General features: G+C 43.4%; 1 protein-coding gene across 1 annotated transcript in view; it reads left to right on the top strand.

Moving 5' to 3' along the window:
• The window catches only part of KHDRBS1 (KH RNA binding domain containing, signal transduction associated 1), a gene marked incomplete at its 5' end in the record, with an annotated part of 10,094 nt that extends 2,690 nt beyond the window's left edge, over nt 1-7,404 (top strand). The window contains 5 exons of the mRNA XM_010171355.2: nt 1,295-1,431; nt 2,282-2,504; nt 3,454-3,521; nt 3,858-3,916; nt 6,622-7,404. Of these exons, the coding sequence (XP_010169657.2) occupies nt 1,295-1,431; nt 2,282-2,504; nt 3,454-3,521; nt 3,858-3,916; nt 6,622-6,719 (585 nt within the window). The remainder of the gene's footprint in view (nt 1-1,294; nt 1,432-2,281; nt 2,505-3,453; nt 3,522-3,857; nt 3,917-6,621) is intronic.
• Nucleotides 7,405-14,169: the final 6,765 nt, after the last annotated feature.

Here is a 14,169-nt window from a genome sequence, read left to right as displayed (position 1 = left end):
GGAACCTTGAAAGACCTTTATGGTCAGCTTCACATCAGTTTTCTGCCAGTGTGTAACACAACAGCATTGCCTCCAAGAACTGCAGAACTTGAAGGAGTTTTTTGCATGTTATTAAAACAATAGTGTTGCTTGCTAAATGAGGAGAAATCAAAATGGGGAAGAAGCATGCTGTGCTCCTTGCTTTCAGAAACCTGGCAGGTAGAGAGCTGAATACACCCCAGCACCGTGCTCCACAGCTGAGCCTGGAGAGCTCAGATGTTCTGTCTGAAATACCAGGGGCGGGTGGAACTCGAGAGCAGTGGGTAGTGGGGAACTGTGGAAAAGCGTGTGAGTACTGTGTGATTTCTGAGAGTCTGACACAGAGAGGAGGAGAGATTGCGATGTGAAGTGTTTTTGAAGGAAAGAGGTCATCTTCAAGGAACCCCTGGGATGTACAAAACCTCAGTTTGCTAAAGCAAGCGTGCAGCCTTGCTATTTAAAGTGTCTTATCTCTCGCTGCCTTCAATGTGTTAAACTTGTGAGAATTGACAGAGAAGTCACTGTGGAAGCCAGCAGTGCTGTGAAGACACATCTGGTAGGAGACTCTGCTTTGTGGTGTTGCCATGGCATTGTGAAGATCCTTGTGTGAGGCCCAGCCTGCCTGTGTGTTGAGGGGAGGGGTGGGGTACGATGACTTCTGTGGGGTCAGCAGAGACCGTACAAATTCCTGAAGCTAGATCCTCTGAGGCAATAAAAATGCGTGGAGCTAGAAACATGCTGCATTCCTAAGGATTTGAGAAGACAGCCTGGATTTGCAAATGGGTGTTTGCTTTCTTCATCAGACTGCATCCTATCCTGTTCCTCCAGTGTGTTGGGAACACAGTGTGTTGTTCCAACAGGATGTTGTTACCTTTTGTGGGCTCCTTGCCAGCCACTTGCCTTTAATGGGAGCTGTAAGGTGCTTGAGGTGAGATATGTCTTACCTGACTTCACCTCCGATCTCTCCAACATGTGCAAATAAATCTTGCCTCAGATACCTCCAGAAACCCTATGAGCAAAGTCCTCTTCCCAGGGACCTGCTCTAGTTCTCACTGCAGCTCCCGGGCATGCAGGTGGTGTGCCCTTCTTGGCTGGTGTGGAGAAAGCTGGCAGTTGTGCATTGCTACCTGACAAGCAAATCCCTGGAAAACTAACCAGCAGGTTTTAATTTATGACTATCAGATTATTTTGATTCCAGCATGGTAGCCTGTGATATCCTGGAGCACAGACTGGCTAGTTAGCTGTTCTTTGGAGCTGACTCTTTTCCCTTCTTTAGGATATGATGGATGATATCTGTCAGGAGCAATTTTTGGAGCTCTCCTATCTGAACGGTGTACCAGAGCCAGCTCGTGGCCGAGGAGTCCCTGTGCGGGGAAGGGGAGCAGCTCCACCACCACCTCCACCTGTTCCAAGGTATCTTTCCCAAAAGCACAGACCTGGAAGTGCTACATCTTGCTCAGAGTTGTCCTGCCAGATGAGGTTAAGCTACTTGTTCTTGCATATCAACTGTTGGCCTTGGTTTTATAGCCTCGTGTTGCAAACTGGCATCAAATGTTTTGTATGTTTTGAGGTGTAATCTAGCACAGCAGCTGTCTTCTGAATTATTTTTGATGTCTGAAATCAGTAGCTTCATCAAGTAACCTTTCAAAAACTGACCAACGAAATCCTGTGTAGATAGACATGTCATGTTTGCTTCTGTAGCCTTCAGCAGGGTAAGCATTTTCAGTTTAAACTGACCATCCTTTGAAAGTTACAGGATGGCATTAGTCTGTCATTGCTGTCAAGGCACTGGGATAAATTGGTGGTACTGTTACTATAGTTCTTGCTTCACTGTCTGTTTCGTGAGAGAAAGTCTTTACTTTGGAGTGTTTAGCCCAGAAGTGTCTCTGCTCATCTCACCATTGATCTTTACAGCTCTGGAGGTCTGGCCATCATTGCAGGTAACTGATAGAGGGTTGTTTAAAATGAACTCTGAGAAATTACTTGCCCAAAGTTCTGTATCAGATTTATTTCTTTGTACAGCATCTAACACGAGTTCTCATCCCAGAAGAGGTTTTTGTAAATCCTGCAGTATAACAACGTTAACAATTCTTATGCTTTCATTCTTGATAAAGAATTCATGGCTTAGCCTGTGGTAACTGTATTTATTTATCAAGCTGTTGCATTTTAAAGTAGGTGTAAGGAACGTATGCGCTGCCCTCGGTATTCGGCGCGTGAGCAGAACAGCGGTCGCGGTTCACAATCCTTTTTATCTCCTTTCCAGGGGACGTGGTGTTGGTCCTCCCCCTCCTCCTCCTCCTCCTCCTCGGGGTGCCCTTGTGCGAGGAGCCCCAGTGCGGGGTGCCATTGCCAGGGGAGCAGCTGTAGCCCGTGGGGTTCCTCCCCCCCCAGCAGTACGGGGTGCTCCTGCACCCAGAGCACGCGCAGCTGGCATCCAGAGAATACCGCTTCCTCCTCCTCCTGCACCAGAAACCTATGATGAATATGTAAGAAACTATATATCTGGGGGTTTGGTTTTTTTAATTCCAGCTAGCTGATTGTGTATGAGATATTCAACATGATTGAAATAAGAGCTAACAACAGTGAGATTGCGCTGGAGGAGCGGCCACCAGTCACTAGTACGGTGCTGGGTGACCTGCTCTGCCTCTTAAGTCCTCAAAGGAGGGAACTGCTCAGTGTCCTAAATACAGGGTAAGAGGTGGCTTTTATAAAATTGAAATGTGCCCCCAAGACTGAAGTTTGCCCTAACTGTCAGTGCATGGTAAAAAACTACATCACGGATGAATGAAATTCGCATCACATTCTCTTTCTGCAAGAGGATTCTTTAAGCAGGGAACACCAAAGGATTCTTCATGCCCCTAAAATCTTTAAAATAAATATGTGAATGAACATGATGATGTTTCAAAGCATATAACTAAGCACCACCATCCTGTCAAGCTTATCTTAGCATCTTTGCTCTCAGTATTCTAAAGGAAAAACAAGATGAGTGGTTTTGATGCACAACAGCATTTTGGGGAACCATCACAAGTACTGTTTTTTCTAAATTCTGTTTCTCCTCAGTTTTTCCATTGAAACCAATCACAAGTTAATAGGTTGGGTTTTGTCTACCTGTAAATCTGTGTTTTAGATAACACAGTTATCTAAACCCTCCTGGCACCTGGGTTTGTACTGCAGACAAACTGCAGCTTTGGATATGTAAATGACTTTCAAATGCATTGTAAAATATTTATGTGGTTCTTTCCTCGCAAGCCACAGGACACAAGCAAATGATAGCTACCTTGTGCCTCCTGATTGAGGCCATTTCTTGTGGCAGGCAAGGATTCACAGGCTCCTCTGAAAGCTGCTGTAGCCTGAATTCAGTTTTGCCATTGCTTTTGGTCAGGCATTAACCTTTGGTCCTTCCGTTAACACCGTTTATGTCATCATCTGTTTCAGGGCTATGATGATGCGTACGCAGACCAGAGCTATGAGGGGTATGAAGGCTACTACAGCCAGGGCCAAGGGTAAGTTTGCTTGTCTCCTATCTGTTAGAGAGAAAATCATGCATGATCTTTTTTTCCTTTTTCTTTATTTTTTTTTTTTTTCTTTTAAAGAAATGGAAACACTCATTCCTGAATTTGAGCTGTAGGGAAAGTGTCCTGTTCTGTTGGAATCCAGGAGTACCTGGGAAATAACTTTTGGGAGTGTCCCAATGTCCTTGACAATTAAAAGCAGTGATCAGACACGTCACAACCACGAGCAATATTGGGCATCTTTGCTTTTCAAGTGTTTGTGCAAGTTGTGTCAGTTTAGGAAAACAATTTCAGCACTGTATGTAACCAACGTAATTACTCTTCCAGGGACACAGAATACTATGATTATGGACACGGGGAGGCACAGGAAACCTATGAAGCTTATGGTATGTCTGGGAATACTGTTCTCTTGACAGGGAAGGGTCTGCACATCATTGGGAATTGCCTGCAGCGGTTTCACGTAGTCGGGAAATGTTTGTGGTCAACCAGCTGTTTTCCAGTAACCACTTCACACTCTGTGCAAAAACTCACTGAGGAGAACCTCAGGTAGTTTTCATGGTAGAATGTTTATACCCCACAGATTATCCTGGTCCCAACAACCAAAGTCATTCTGTGGTTTCTTATCTAACTTGATTGTCTCAAAGGTGACACTTTTAAAATTCCATTTTTTAACTCGGAAAATATATTTTGATTTCCTTGTAGCTTTAGAATATTTTAAGAGCTCTGGATTTCCACCCACAGCACTACTTTTGCTGCAGTCTGGTTTTCACAGATTATATTTTGTTGAGCTGGATGAGTGCATGGTTCCATCTGCTTCCTTTATCCTCAAAAACCCACTAGCTGATACTGATTCTGCGCTATACATTTGCTTGAAAAATGGATTTAAATGTCATATAAAGGCCTCTCTTTGACTAGGTGGAACAAATATGACTTGCAAGTAGTCTATGAAGTGTAGTTAGTTTGAATTACACAAAGCTGTCAACTTGAGCTACACTTGGGAGGTGTGGGAGACCAATTTAAGCACAACTGTGTAAATCACCAACTGTTGAAAACAACAGACCTAATATCTGAGGTGCCAGCGCTAAAGGATTGTGTGACTGCATTTTTATTTTAAAGCTAGATCAGATATCTGAGCTTATGAATGGCATCTGCATGTGGCAATGAGTAAGATTCATTTTCCTCTCTCTGTAAACAAGCTGAACTATAAACAATTAGGAAAGCCATTCAGCGAGCTGCTTAACGGCATGGAAATATTGCCGTATCAAAAACACTCCCTTTAGCTGAGCATCAGTTGCTTGAATGTGTGAATAAATGCAGGTAGTGAGGATAATGACCAGCTGGAGGGGCTTTTTGGGATCCTCAGGAACTGGGAATCCCCTCTGCCCTGTCATGTTGATATTAGGGAAGCAGAGTTGTTAATGCAGCAACTGTCTCCTGCACTGGCCTCAGGATGTTCCTTGCTCTGGGCTGAAGTTGTGAGAAGTTCAAATTCAGGTGCCTAACCAGGGATGCTTTTCCAGTCTAAGATGAATTTGAATAGACAGACAGCTGCTGTCAGTAACCTTGGCTGTCTTTCCTGCCTTCAATGGCTTGGTTTGTTGCCTGTGTTAGTCACGCAGCACAAAGAGGCTTTTGTGCCTCCTACTTAGTAGGAGAGCGGTGGTGTTGTCTGGGATATGAAGGCCAAAATGCTCATTGTATACTTGGCATGAAGTTGCCACAGCTAATCTGTTTATCCACAGTAATTTCCTTTGGTCTCTGCTTTCATGAAAACAGAATTAGAGAAATAAATTGTTGAGCCAGGCTGGAGACAATTTTGAGCAAGTGAGAACGTGGTCTGTGGTGGTAGGAACAGGTTCGGCTGTCTTCCAGGCTTCAGCCACTTGCTTTCTAAACTGATGACCCTGGAGAGAATGGCAGGCATGCAAGTATGAATATTGCAAGCATAAGCCATAGTGAAAGCTGAGCTTGGATATTTAGGGCTTGAGCTAGCTCAGGAACAATGGGAATGTGAACTTGATTTGCTTTGGTGGTGGTTGTAGGTAGCGGAAGGGTTTGGGCTGTCCTGTCGAGTGCTTTATCCCATCAGCAGTCAGTGCTGTGCGATGTCTGCTCCGAGGAGGTGAGCAGATGCCACACAAGCTGCAGCTGTACATTTTCCTGTATTCACGGAGGGGAGGGAGCAGCAAGTCACAGTCAGAAGCAGACTGGTGTCTACAAGTTCAGTCGGACGTGCTGCTGTCCTGGAGCAGTGTAAGGTCTTAATTATTTTGGCACAATTACCTAGGAGCTGCTTTGCCTGATGTCTAGGAAGGAGAGAAGTGCTGTCTGTAGCCATCCCCCCAGCCAGACCCCGGGGTTATAGATGCCACTGGCCACCAGCCCAAGGGGCTGTGACTGCCGTGACCTTCTCTGTGGCTGGCTGCCAGAGCTGCCCCGTGAATTGGCTTCGGCTCTGCTGAAATTAATTACTCCTCAAAGGCACCAGCTTTGTCCAAGCGGGCGCTTAGCCGGGCTGTCGGAGCTGCAGGCTCCCCAGGGATCATAGAATCATAGAATGGTTTGGGTTGGAAAGGACCTTAAAGCTCATCCAGTCCCAACCCCCCTGCCATCAGCAGGGACACCTTCCACTAGACCAGGTTGCTCAAAGCCTCATCCAGCCTGGCCTTGAACACTTCCAGGGAGGAGCAGCCACAACTTCCTTGGGCAACCTGTTCCAGAGTCTCACCACCCTCACAGTGAAGAACTTCTTCCTAATATCTCATCTAAACCTCCCCTCTTTCAGTTTAAACCCATTTCCCCTTGTCTTGTCATTAACTGCCCTTATGAAAAGTCCCTCCCCAGCTTTCTTGTAGGATCCTACACAAGCTTTTTATTTTCCTGTAATGTCAGAAGATGTGCTGGAAACAAGAGGTTTTGGTGGACTGCAGGGCATTTTGCAGACTGGTTTTGGGGTGAAACCGCTGTGAAGATGCCCCGTGCCTCTGCACTGACCCCAGAGGGGAGCCCATCCATCGGCACCGCCGTCCCCTCTGTGCCCCTTGGCTCCCAACTCTCCTCCATCCTTGACTTATCCCTCTCTTTTCCACAGGGCAAGATGACTGGAATGGAACCAGGCCCTCCCTGAAGGCCCCGCCGGCCAGGCCAGTGAAGGGGGCCTACAGAGAGCACCCATACGGACGTTATTAAAAAAAAAAACAAACATGAGGGAAAAATATCAGTTATGAGCAAACAGTTGTTACTGATTCTTGTATCTCCCGGGATTCCCGTTGCTTTACCCACACCAGACAAGTAATTGTCTAACTGTTCTTCTTCGTGGCCCTTTTTCTCCCACTCCATCCTCACCCCTGCATTCTGGCTTCTGTACGTAGTATTTTAAAAATTAGTTAAATAGATTTAGAGGACCGACTTTAATTTTAATTATTTTTCTTTTTTTTTTTTAAAGTGTGTTAGATGGCTTTTCTTTCTTTGTTGTTGTTTAGATAAACACAACTGTACCTTTTTTAATAAAAAAAAAGAAAAAAAAAAAAAAGTTGAGTTAAAAATGTTAGTTTCCAAAGTGACATGCTTTGCTTAGCAGTTATGAAATTAAGGTTTTGTTAACCTTTTAAAGTTTGGTTTTTAAGGAACCCATAAAAGTTGTAGTTGCAGAATCCCAAAGTAGGCTACATTTCAAAATTCAGGGCTGTTTGTTTTTTTTAAGCATTAAAATCATAATGTAACGGTAGTAGTTGCCACCGTTTAAAAGTAACCTCAGATGTCAAACTTTTCCTTAAAAGCAGATTGCTGGTGAATCTCAAGTTTAAATTTTAATATGAAGGATCCTCAAACAAATTAAATAGCATTTTTTTTTTTTAAAAGTAATTGACTTAAAAAAAAAAAAAAAAAATTAGGTTTGTAAAATTGACTTTTCTTATGTGGGTTTTGAAATCTAGCCCCGAACATGCGGTGTTGAGAGATGCTTGGGAAGCAGATTTTTCCAGTGTTAAAGGGGTTCTTAGTTTGGTTCTATATGAAGAACTTTTAAGGGAAAAAACAAAACAAAAATCAAATTAAAGCATGGCTCTAATTGCCCAGTGTTTGATATTAAAAAACAGAGTATTAAGTGGGTAGGTCTGAACTCTGTCAAATTATAGTCTTATTTTGATAGTGCTTGGGGCACATAATACAGTGCAAGTTTAAAAACTGACAACATTGTCAATTTTAGCAATCCCGTTGACTTGTTCAAGTGTATCTCAACACTAGCTCTGCATAAAAAGGGACACTGCAGCTGAAAAAAAAAAACAAAACAAAACAAAAAAAAAAAGAGGAAAAATTTCACTTTGTACATAGGATAAAGTCCTAATTGGATTTGTACACTGTCCTCCCACTCTGTTCTTGAAAATTAAATGCTACATGTGTAAGTCTGCCTAAATAGGTAGCTAAAACTTGTCAAAATGTCTGCCGCAGTTTGTCAATAAAGTTTAGTCCTTTTTTAATCAAAGTAAATGTGATGAATTGTCATTTTTTTTTTTTGTTGAGCCATAAAATAGCTTTTTTTTTTTTTTCCAAATAAATTTAAATTAATGCTAAAGCTAATTGGGTTTTTAAAAACTGGAGACATTCTAAAAATGGTGGGTTTTTTTTATAATTCTCACAAAAAGTTTTATCGAGCTCATTGAATGAGCTTAACTTTAAAAAAAAAAAAAATATATATATATATATTGTTTTTCACCCCCTGGAAGTTGTTGAAAAGCAGTTTGATCCTGGACTGTGGCAGAAATCTGACTTCAATCTGCTGGAAAGTGTTTATGGTTCTTTGCTGAATTACTGATGCAGATCTCAGGCGGCTTCACAGACAAGAGTATTCCAGTCTACAGACTCCAGATTGAGTCTGAAATGGCTGGTTTAAATGTAGACAAAATGAATGCTGAAAAAATCAAGGCTTAGCTGCCACCAGGAGGAGGAAACTTGTTTTTTTCTGCTTGATGTAAAACACCCCTTAACCCCCTTGGCTAAGATGATGCCCTTTCTACTTTATGGTTTACTTGGAAAACCACTTAAAAATATACATCTGTTTGAGAAGGGTGCTGCAGTTGCTCCTCAAATCCTTCTGAGAGGGTGTGTATGTGTATATATATATATTAAAAAATATATATAATAATTCAAAGTAAACTGCTGCTTAGAGAGACATGACAAATGGTTTGTGTTTCCCATCTGCAAAATGAATCTGGCATTTTAAGGGGAAGAGAATTAAACTGCTCGGGGGTGAAAAAAAACAGAGCATTAGGAAGCAAACTGCTTGTAGCAGCGCATGATCGAGGGGAATACTTTAAAACAAAAAACAAAGTTGTTATGTGTAGATTTGTTATTAAAGTGTAAATAACTGAATTTTCAACGATGGTTTGGAGTCAGCTTTCAGGGCATAATGTCTTGCTTGATGAAAAGATCACCCTATTACCCCCCTTTTAAAGGAAAATTATCGCAGGAGAAATCAGGATGTGTAAAGCTAACATGCATCGCAAAACCCAAAAGGTAACCTAAATGTCTGATTTTAATAGCACATTTTCTCTTTTACATAAACTGTGACGGCAACTTGCATAAACTTTTATTGAAACAATTCTTCAGATGTTAATTTTAATGTAAAAATTTGCAAAAAAAAAAAGAAAAAAAAGAAAAAAAAATGTTTTAAAAATAAACATTTAAAAGAAACCACATGCTTCTGCATAAATTAGAGATAACTTAATAACGTGCCCTTTGAAAATGCACTGTAATGTAAATGTGGGCAAAAAGGAATCGGCGAGTTTAAATATCAAAAGATGTAAAATGACAACGGATATAGATAGTTTTACTGCCAAAAAAAAAGAAAAAAAAAAAGAAAAAAAATTCTGCTCAGATCTTTAAAAATGTAAAATGATGGCCCTTTTTAGACCCCAGTATTGATATTTCTGTGAAATGTTCAAAGCTCAGCTTAAGTTGCATGTTTTCCTTCCTGTGTAATTGCATGCAGGGATCTTTTTTTTTTCTTTTTTGATCCATGTTTACATTAAGGAGACTCACAAATGTCTTCAATTTGCAGGAGTCAAGAGTACATGGCGATCAATCACTTGGGTGAAGACGAACAGGGGCAACGCCAAGTGGGTAAGTTTGTTTATTTTTGCAACCTGTTGTAAGCTGCTAACATGTTCTGTGTGGGATGTGTGGGGGGCGGCACCATCTGAGCTGCTAAATCGGAGCCATTCTTTATATATCCACAAATAAATTCCTCTTGTGAAAGGCTGGTTACGTGACTGACGCTTTCGGAGAGGTCACGGTGTGGAGGAGGCTTCAGTACGTACCTGCATAGAGCTCTCCCACCGAGACCTTGTGGGGAATCATAGAATCATAGAATGGTTTGGGTTGGAAGGGACCTTAAAGATCACCCAGTTCCAACCCCCCTGCCAGCAGCAGGGACACCTTCCACTAGACCAGGTTGCTCAAAGCCTCATCCAGCCTGACCTTGAACACTTCCAGGGGAGGACCAGCCACAACTTCTCTGGGCAACCTGTTCCAGTGTCTGACCACCCTCACAGTGAAGAACTTCTTCCTAATATCTCATCTAAACCTCCCCTCTTTCAGTTTAAACCCATTTCCCCTTGTTTTGTCATTAACTGCCCTTATGAAAAGTCCTTCCCCATCTTTCTTGTAGCCCCTTCAGGTACTGGGAGGCCACTATAAGATATCCCCAGAGCCTTCTCTTCTCCAGGCTGAACAACCCCAACTCTCTCAGCCTGTCCTCACAGCAGAGCTGCTCCAGCCCTCGCATCATCCTGGTGGCCCTTCTCTGGACTAGTTCTAACTGGTCCATGTCTTTCTTATGTTGGGGGCTCCAGAACTGGACGCAGTACTCCAGGTGGGGCCTTACAAGAGCGGAGTAGAGGGGCAGAATCACCTCCCTTGACCTGCTGGGAGGTTTAAGTGGGTTTGAAGAGAGAGGGAAATGAGTAAGGAGATCTGTCTCTTGGAGCTGGTTTGTGAATGCCATGCTGGCCTTTATGAGAGTGCTCTGAGCAGCATGGTGGCATTGAAGTTGTTGTTACCCCGTGCTCTAGAAACAGAGCAGCCCAAGGAACGCCTCAGTAGGAATTCTGATATAGTCCATAATGCATTAAAATTATAGACTGCAGATTTTAGACCAGATGCTGCCCAGCTCGACCTTACTAGCTCTACCCCTTCCACACCCCCACTGATGGGCTCTGAAGGGTGATCTGGTTGGTGAGTTTTTTTATGTGTTTTTGCCTGATGTCCTCACCACAGACAGCTCAGGGACACGGTTAGCTCAGAGCCCCACGGAGCTGCCCGCCTGCTGTCAGCGATTGAACACCCAGAGCCCCCAGGGAGGGTGATGGACCCCCCAGCACCTTTGGGTGCTGGTGCTGGACAGCACCCACAGTGACAGGGCTCCCTCTGGCGGCTGCTCTGGCCCCAATTACTTGATTATTCTCTAATAAATACCTTAATTAATGCACGCAAGTGCTTGCAGACTGAGCAGTACCTTGGTTGGGGAGATGATCACGCATCGGTGGAGTGACCTGCTTACACAGCAAGGACACATCTTCCCCCAGGCCCAAAGGCAGCAGCTGTAAGCGTTTCCTCTGGGGACAGCTGATCGTTTTCTCTCAAATCTTGAGATCACTGCGAGTCTGAGCTCCATAAATTAAAGAACAAAGAAATAAACCCCTTGGAAGGCTGGGGAAGTGTAATGGTTTCAAAAGACAACCATGAAAAGCCCTGGGCATAGGACATGGAAGGACATAAGTCTTATTTTATATGGAATTGTAAAGCTACCAAACGAGTTTCTCTTATCTTAGAAGTATTAGGAACAATAGAAAGTGGTGATATGTGGAAATGCTGCAGCAGAGTGAGATTACCCTCAGTTCTTTGACTTTTAACTTGAAAATTGTATCTGTAGTTTTCTGCCAGGGGAAAACATAACGTGTCTGGATTTGTGGCCTGTTTATCGAATGCGTCTTCATTTACAGTGTAATTGGAACATCAATTTATATGGTGTTGTACCAATCTTTCCCGTTTCTTTCTTAATAGGCACAGCTTTTATATCAAGTGGAAAAGATTTGATAGAGATCATCTATTATGATGCAGTTTTTTACCAGTAGAAGTGGATCTTGTGACACTGCCTTTGGAGTAACACAGCTTGCCTTGTGCATTGCATTTGTTGCATGTTTATGTGAAAGATTTTTATGTTATGGAGGAATGTAAATCATAATATATTGAAAATAACTGTATGTGCCAAAAGTATTTTGAAAACATGCCCTGCATCAAACATCTTCCTCCCTCTCATAGCATTACTACATTCAGATTCTAGCCTGGAGTCTGCACGAGCTAATTTGAAATCCCAAAATAGCCTTCAGCATCGGATGTGTCTCTCAAAGATGCTCTAATTAGCCAGACGTTCCGGGGGTGATACAGGACTCGCTGAAATTTGTGAGGGGTAGAGATTCCTTTGAGTACTGGAAGTCTGAGTCACCTCAATAACCTTCCCTTTTCTACTGACACGTAGCCACTGGAGGTAGAGTTCTGCTGGCTGTGAGCTAACAAGCACCAGTCATCCTTCATCTCCTGATTTCCCCAAAGGGCTAATCCACAGCTTATTATTTGTAGGATTTTGGTAAAGAACATAAACAAGATAAAGGTCCCCGTTGTGCTTGGTGCTGTACAGTGTGATGTACAGCAGCAGTCACATCTCCTCTGTGGAAGCATTTCCCAACAATACTGTTCTTTTTTCAAGAGACACTTGGCTCTAGAAAGATCTTCCTGCTGCAGAGTGCTCCGTGCCTCAGCAGCCCCATCTTCTCTGGCCCTTGATCTGGGTGGATGCAGCTTCTTCAGCCTCTGGTCCAGCCCTTTGGTATAAATACTCAGGCTAGGCTTGCTTGGAGCTGGTACAAACCTAGACTTGACACTTCTCACTGTGTGTAGCAGTTCATAGTATCCTGGACAGCAACAGGAGTGTGAAATGGAGCCTACAGGGGAAAACCACTCCCAAGTGCTATTGCAGGGATGTCCCCAGCTGCTTTTCCTGGAAGGAGACTCTCATACCCTGCCCTTTCCTTCCCCCTGGTTTCAAGTTGCTTTTTGGATTATTAAATAAAGCAAACGGCTACATGCTGGTATTTTTATGTTGAACTTAAAACATTGTACTTTTAGTAAGGCTAAGGCATTACCTTGATATGGCCCTCTGTAAAATTCCCTGTTTGGTGAGTTGAGTTGGAGAGCACAGCTGGATTCCCTGTTCAGCTGTTAAAGCAGATGATTCTCTTTGTACAGAATGAGTTTTAAAATTTGTATGAGAGCATCTGTCACGAACAGAGCCAAGAAAAACAACTTGAAACATGCACGTCTTCCCTTCCTCAACCCTCACTGCTGCCTTGGGCAGAGGGTGATTCCTGCAGCCAGTGATAGACCCTCCACATGGTCCCCGGAGGAGAAGACACCAGCTGTGACCCGTCTGCTGGGAGATGGAGCGAGGAACAGGCGGTGCTGCTAACAGAGCTCTTCCCTCGGCTGCGAGGAGCGAGTACATATGGTGCTTTTGGGCAGGAAGACAGGGCTGAGGGAAATTCTTCTTTAATTGATAAACCTCTAACATCTTGGAGGAGATGTTGGACACGTGCCCCGTTTGTAAGCTTTGAGGGGGAGGAATTTCTGCAGGCTGGTCAGGGCCTGTGGGAGCCCCCATCTCGAATGTGGAGGTTACTACTCAGTTCCTGTGAGCACGGAGCAGAACCCTTTGCTGTTACTGCTCAGTTGAGCCTTCCATCGCTACCATATGTTTTAATAGAAATGTTTATTTCCACTCGTTTTGCTCCTTTGGCAAAATGGGATGAATCTCCCAAGGAGCTGATAGAGAAACCCAGTTAAAATGTCATTTCTGGTTGGGAAAGAAGAGTCTGCCAGCTCTTGGAGAGGGCTGGAGAACACCAGAGCCTCCCTCGCTGCCACGAACACTGGAGAGCAGCAACTGTCTGTTGGAATTCTGAAATATAAAATGTTTTCCAGTGAAGCTGATATTTTTACCACTGGCTTTAGAACTGAATATAACCAAAGATATGATGTTACACCTGCAAATCTGGTTTTTAACCTGACATCAGTACCTCCTACCCGTTACCTTTATCGTTCCTGGAAGTGTTGGAACCGCAGGTGTCTGGATGCTGTTGGGTTTTGATGGTTCTGCCCAACAAAAGGTTTCAAAACCAATAAGAAATGAAAGATGAGTGAATGTTCTTTAATTTTAGAGAATGTTTTTCCTCCAGCCCAGGCAGGGATTGTATAATGTTCCATCTGTACTGAAGCATCAAACACCCACAAATTAAGGAAATAAACAGGGAGGGGAAAAAAAAAACCCCCAAAAATAACCCCGAGTGGTGGGTAAAGATGATGCAGAGGGATCAAGGTGAATCACAGCGTTAAAATAACTTGTCTAGGCAACGGGCAAGCTGTTGGTTTAGCGAGAAGTGTTCAGCAGATGTTGGCAGTGATGAGTCATTCCACGAATAAAGGCCTGAGGTGGAAATTTGGGGGGGTTTTTATGGTTGTTTCCAAGGTGTTGGGTTTATCCCTGGTCTCTCTCCCGGCTGCTGGTTGGGGGGAGGATGGAGTTTGG

This window comes from Antrostomus carolinensis, unplaced genomic scaffold, assembly GCF_000700745.2.
Source record: "Antrostomus carolinensis isolate BGI_N321 unplaced genomic scaffold, ASM70074v2 scaffold24827, whole genome shotgun sequence".
NCBI lineage: Eukaryota > Metazoa > Chordata > Aves > Caprimulgiformes > Caprimulgidae > Antrostomus > Antrostomus carolinensis.
Note: the sequence above shows the minus strand (reverse complement) of the source record. Positions and strands in the feature narration are given on the sequence as shown.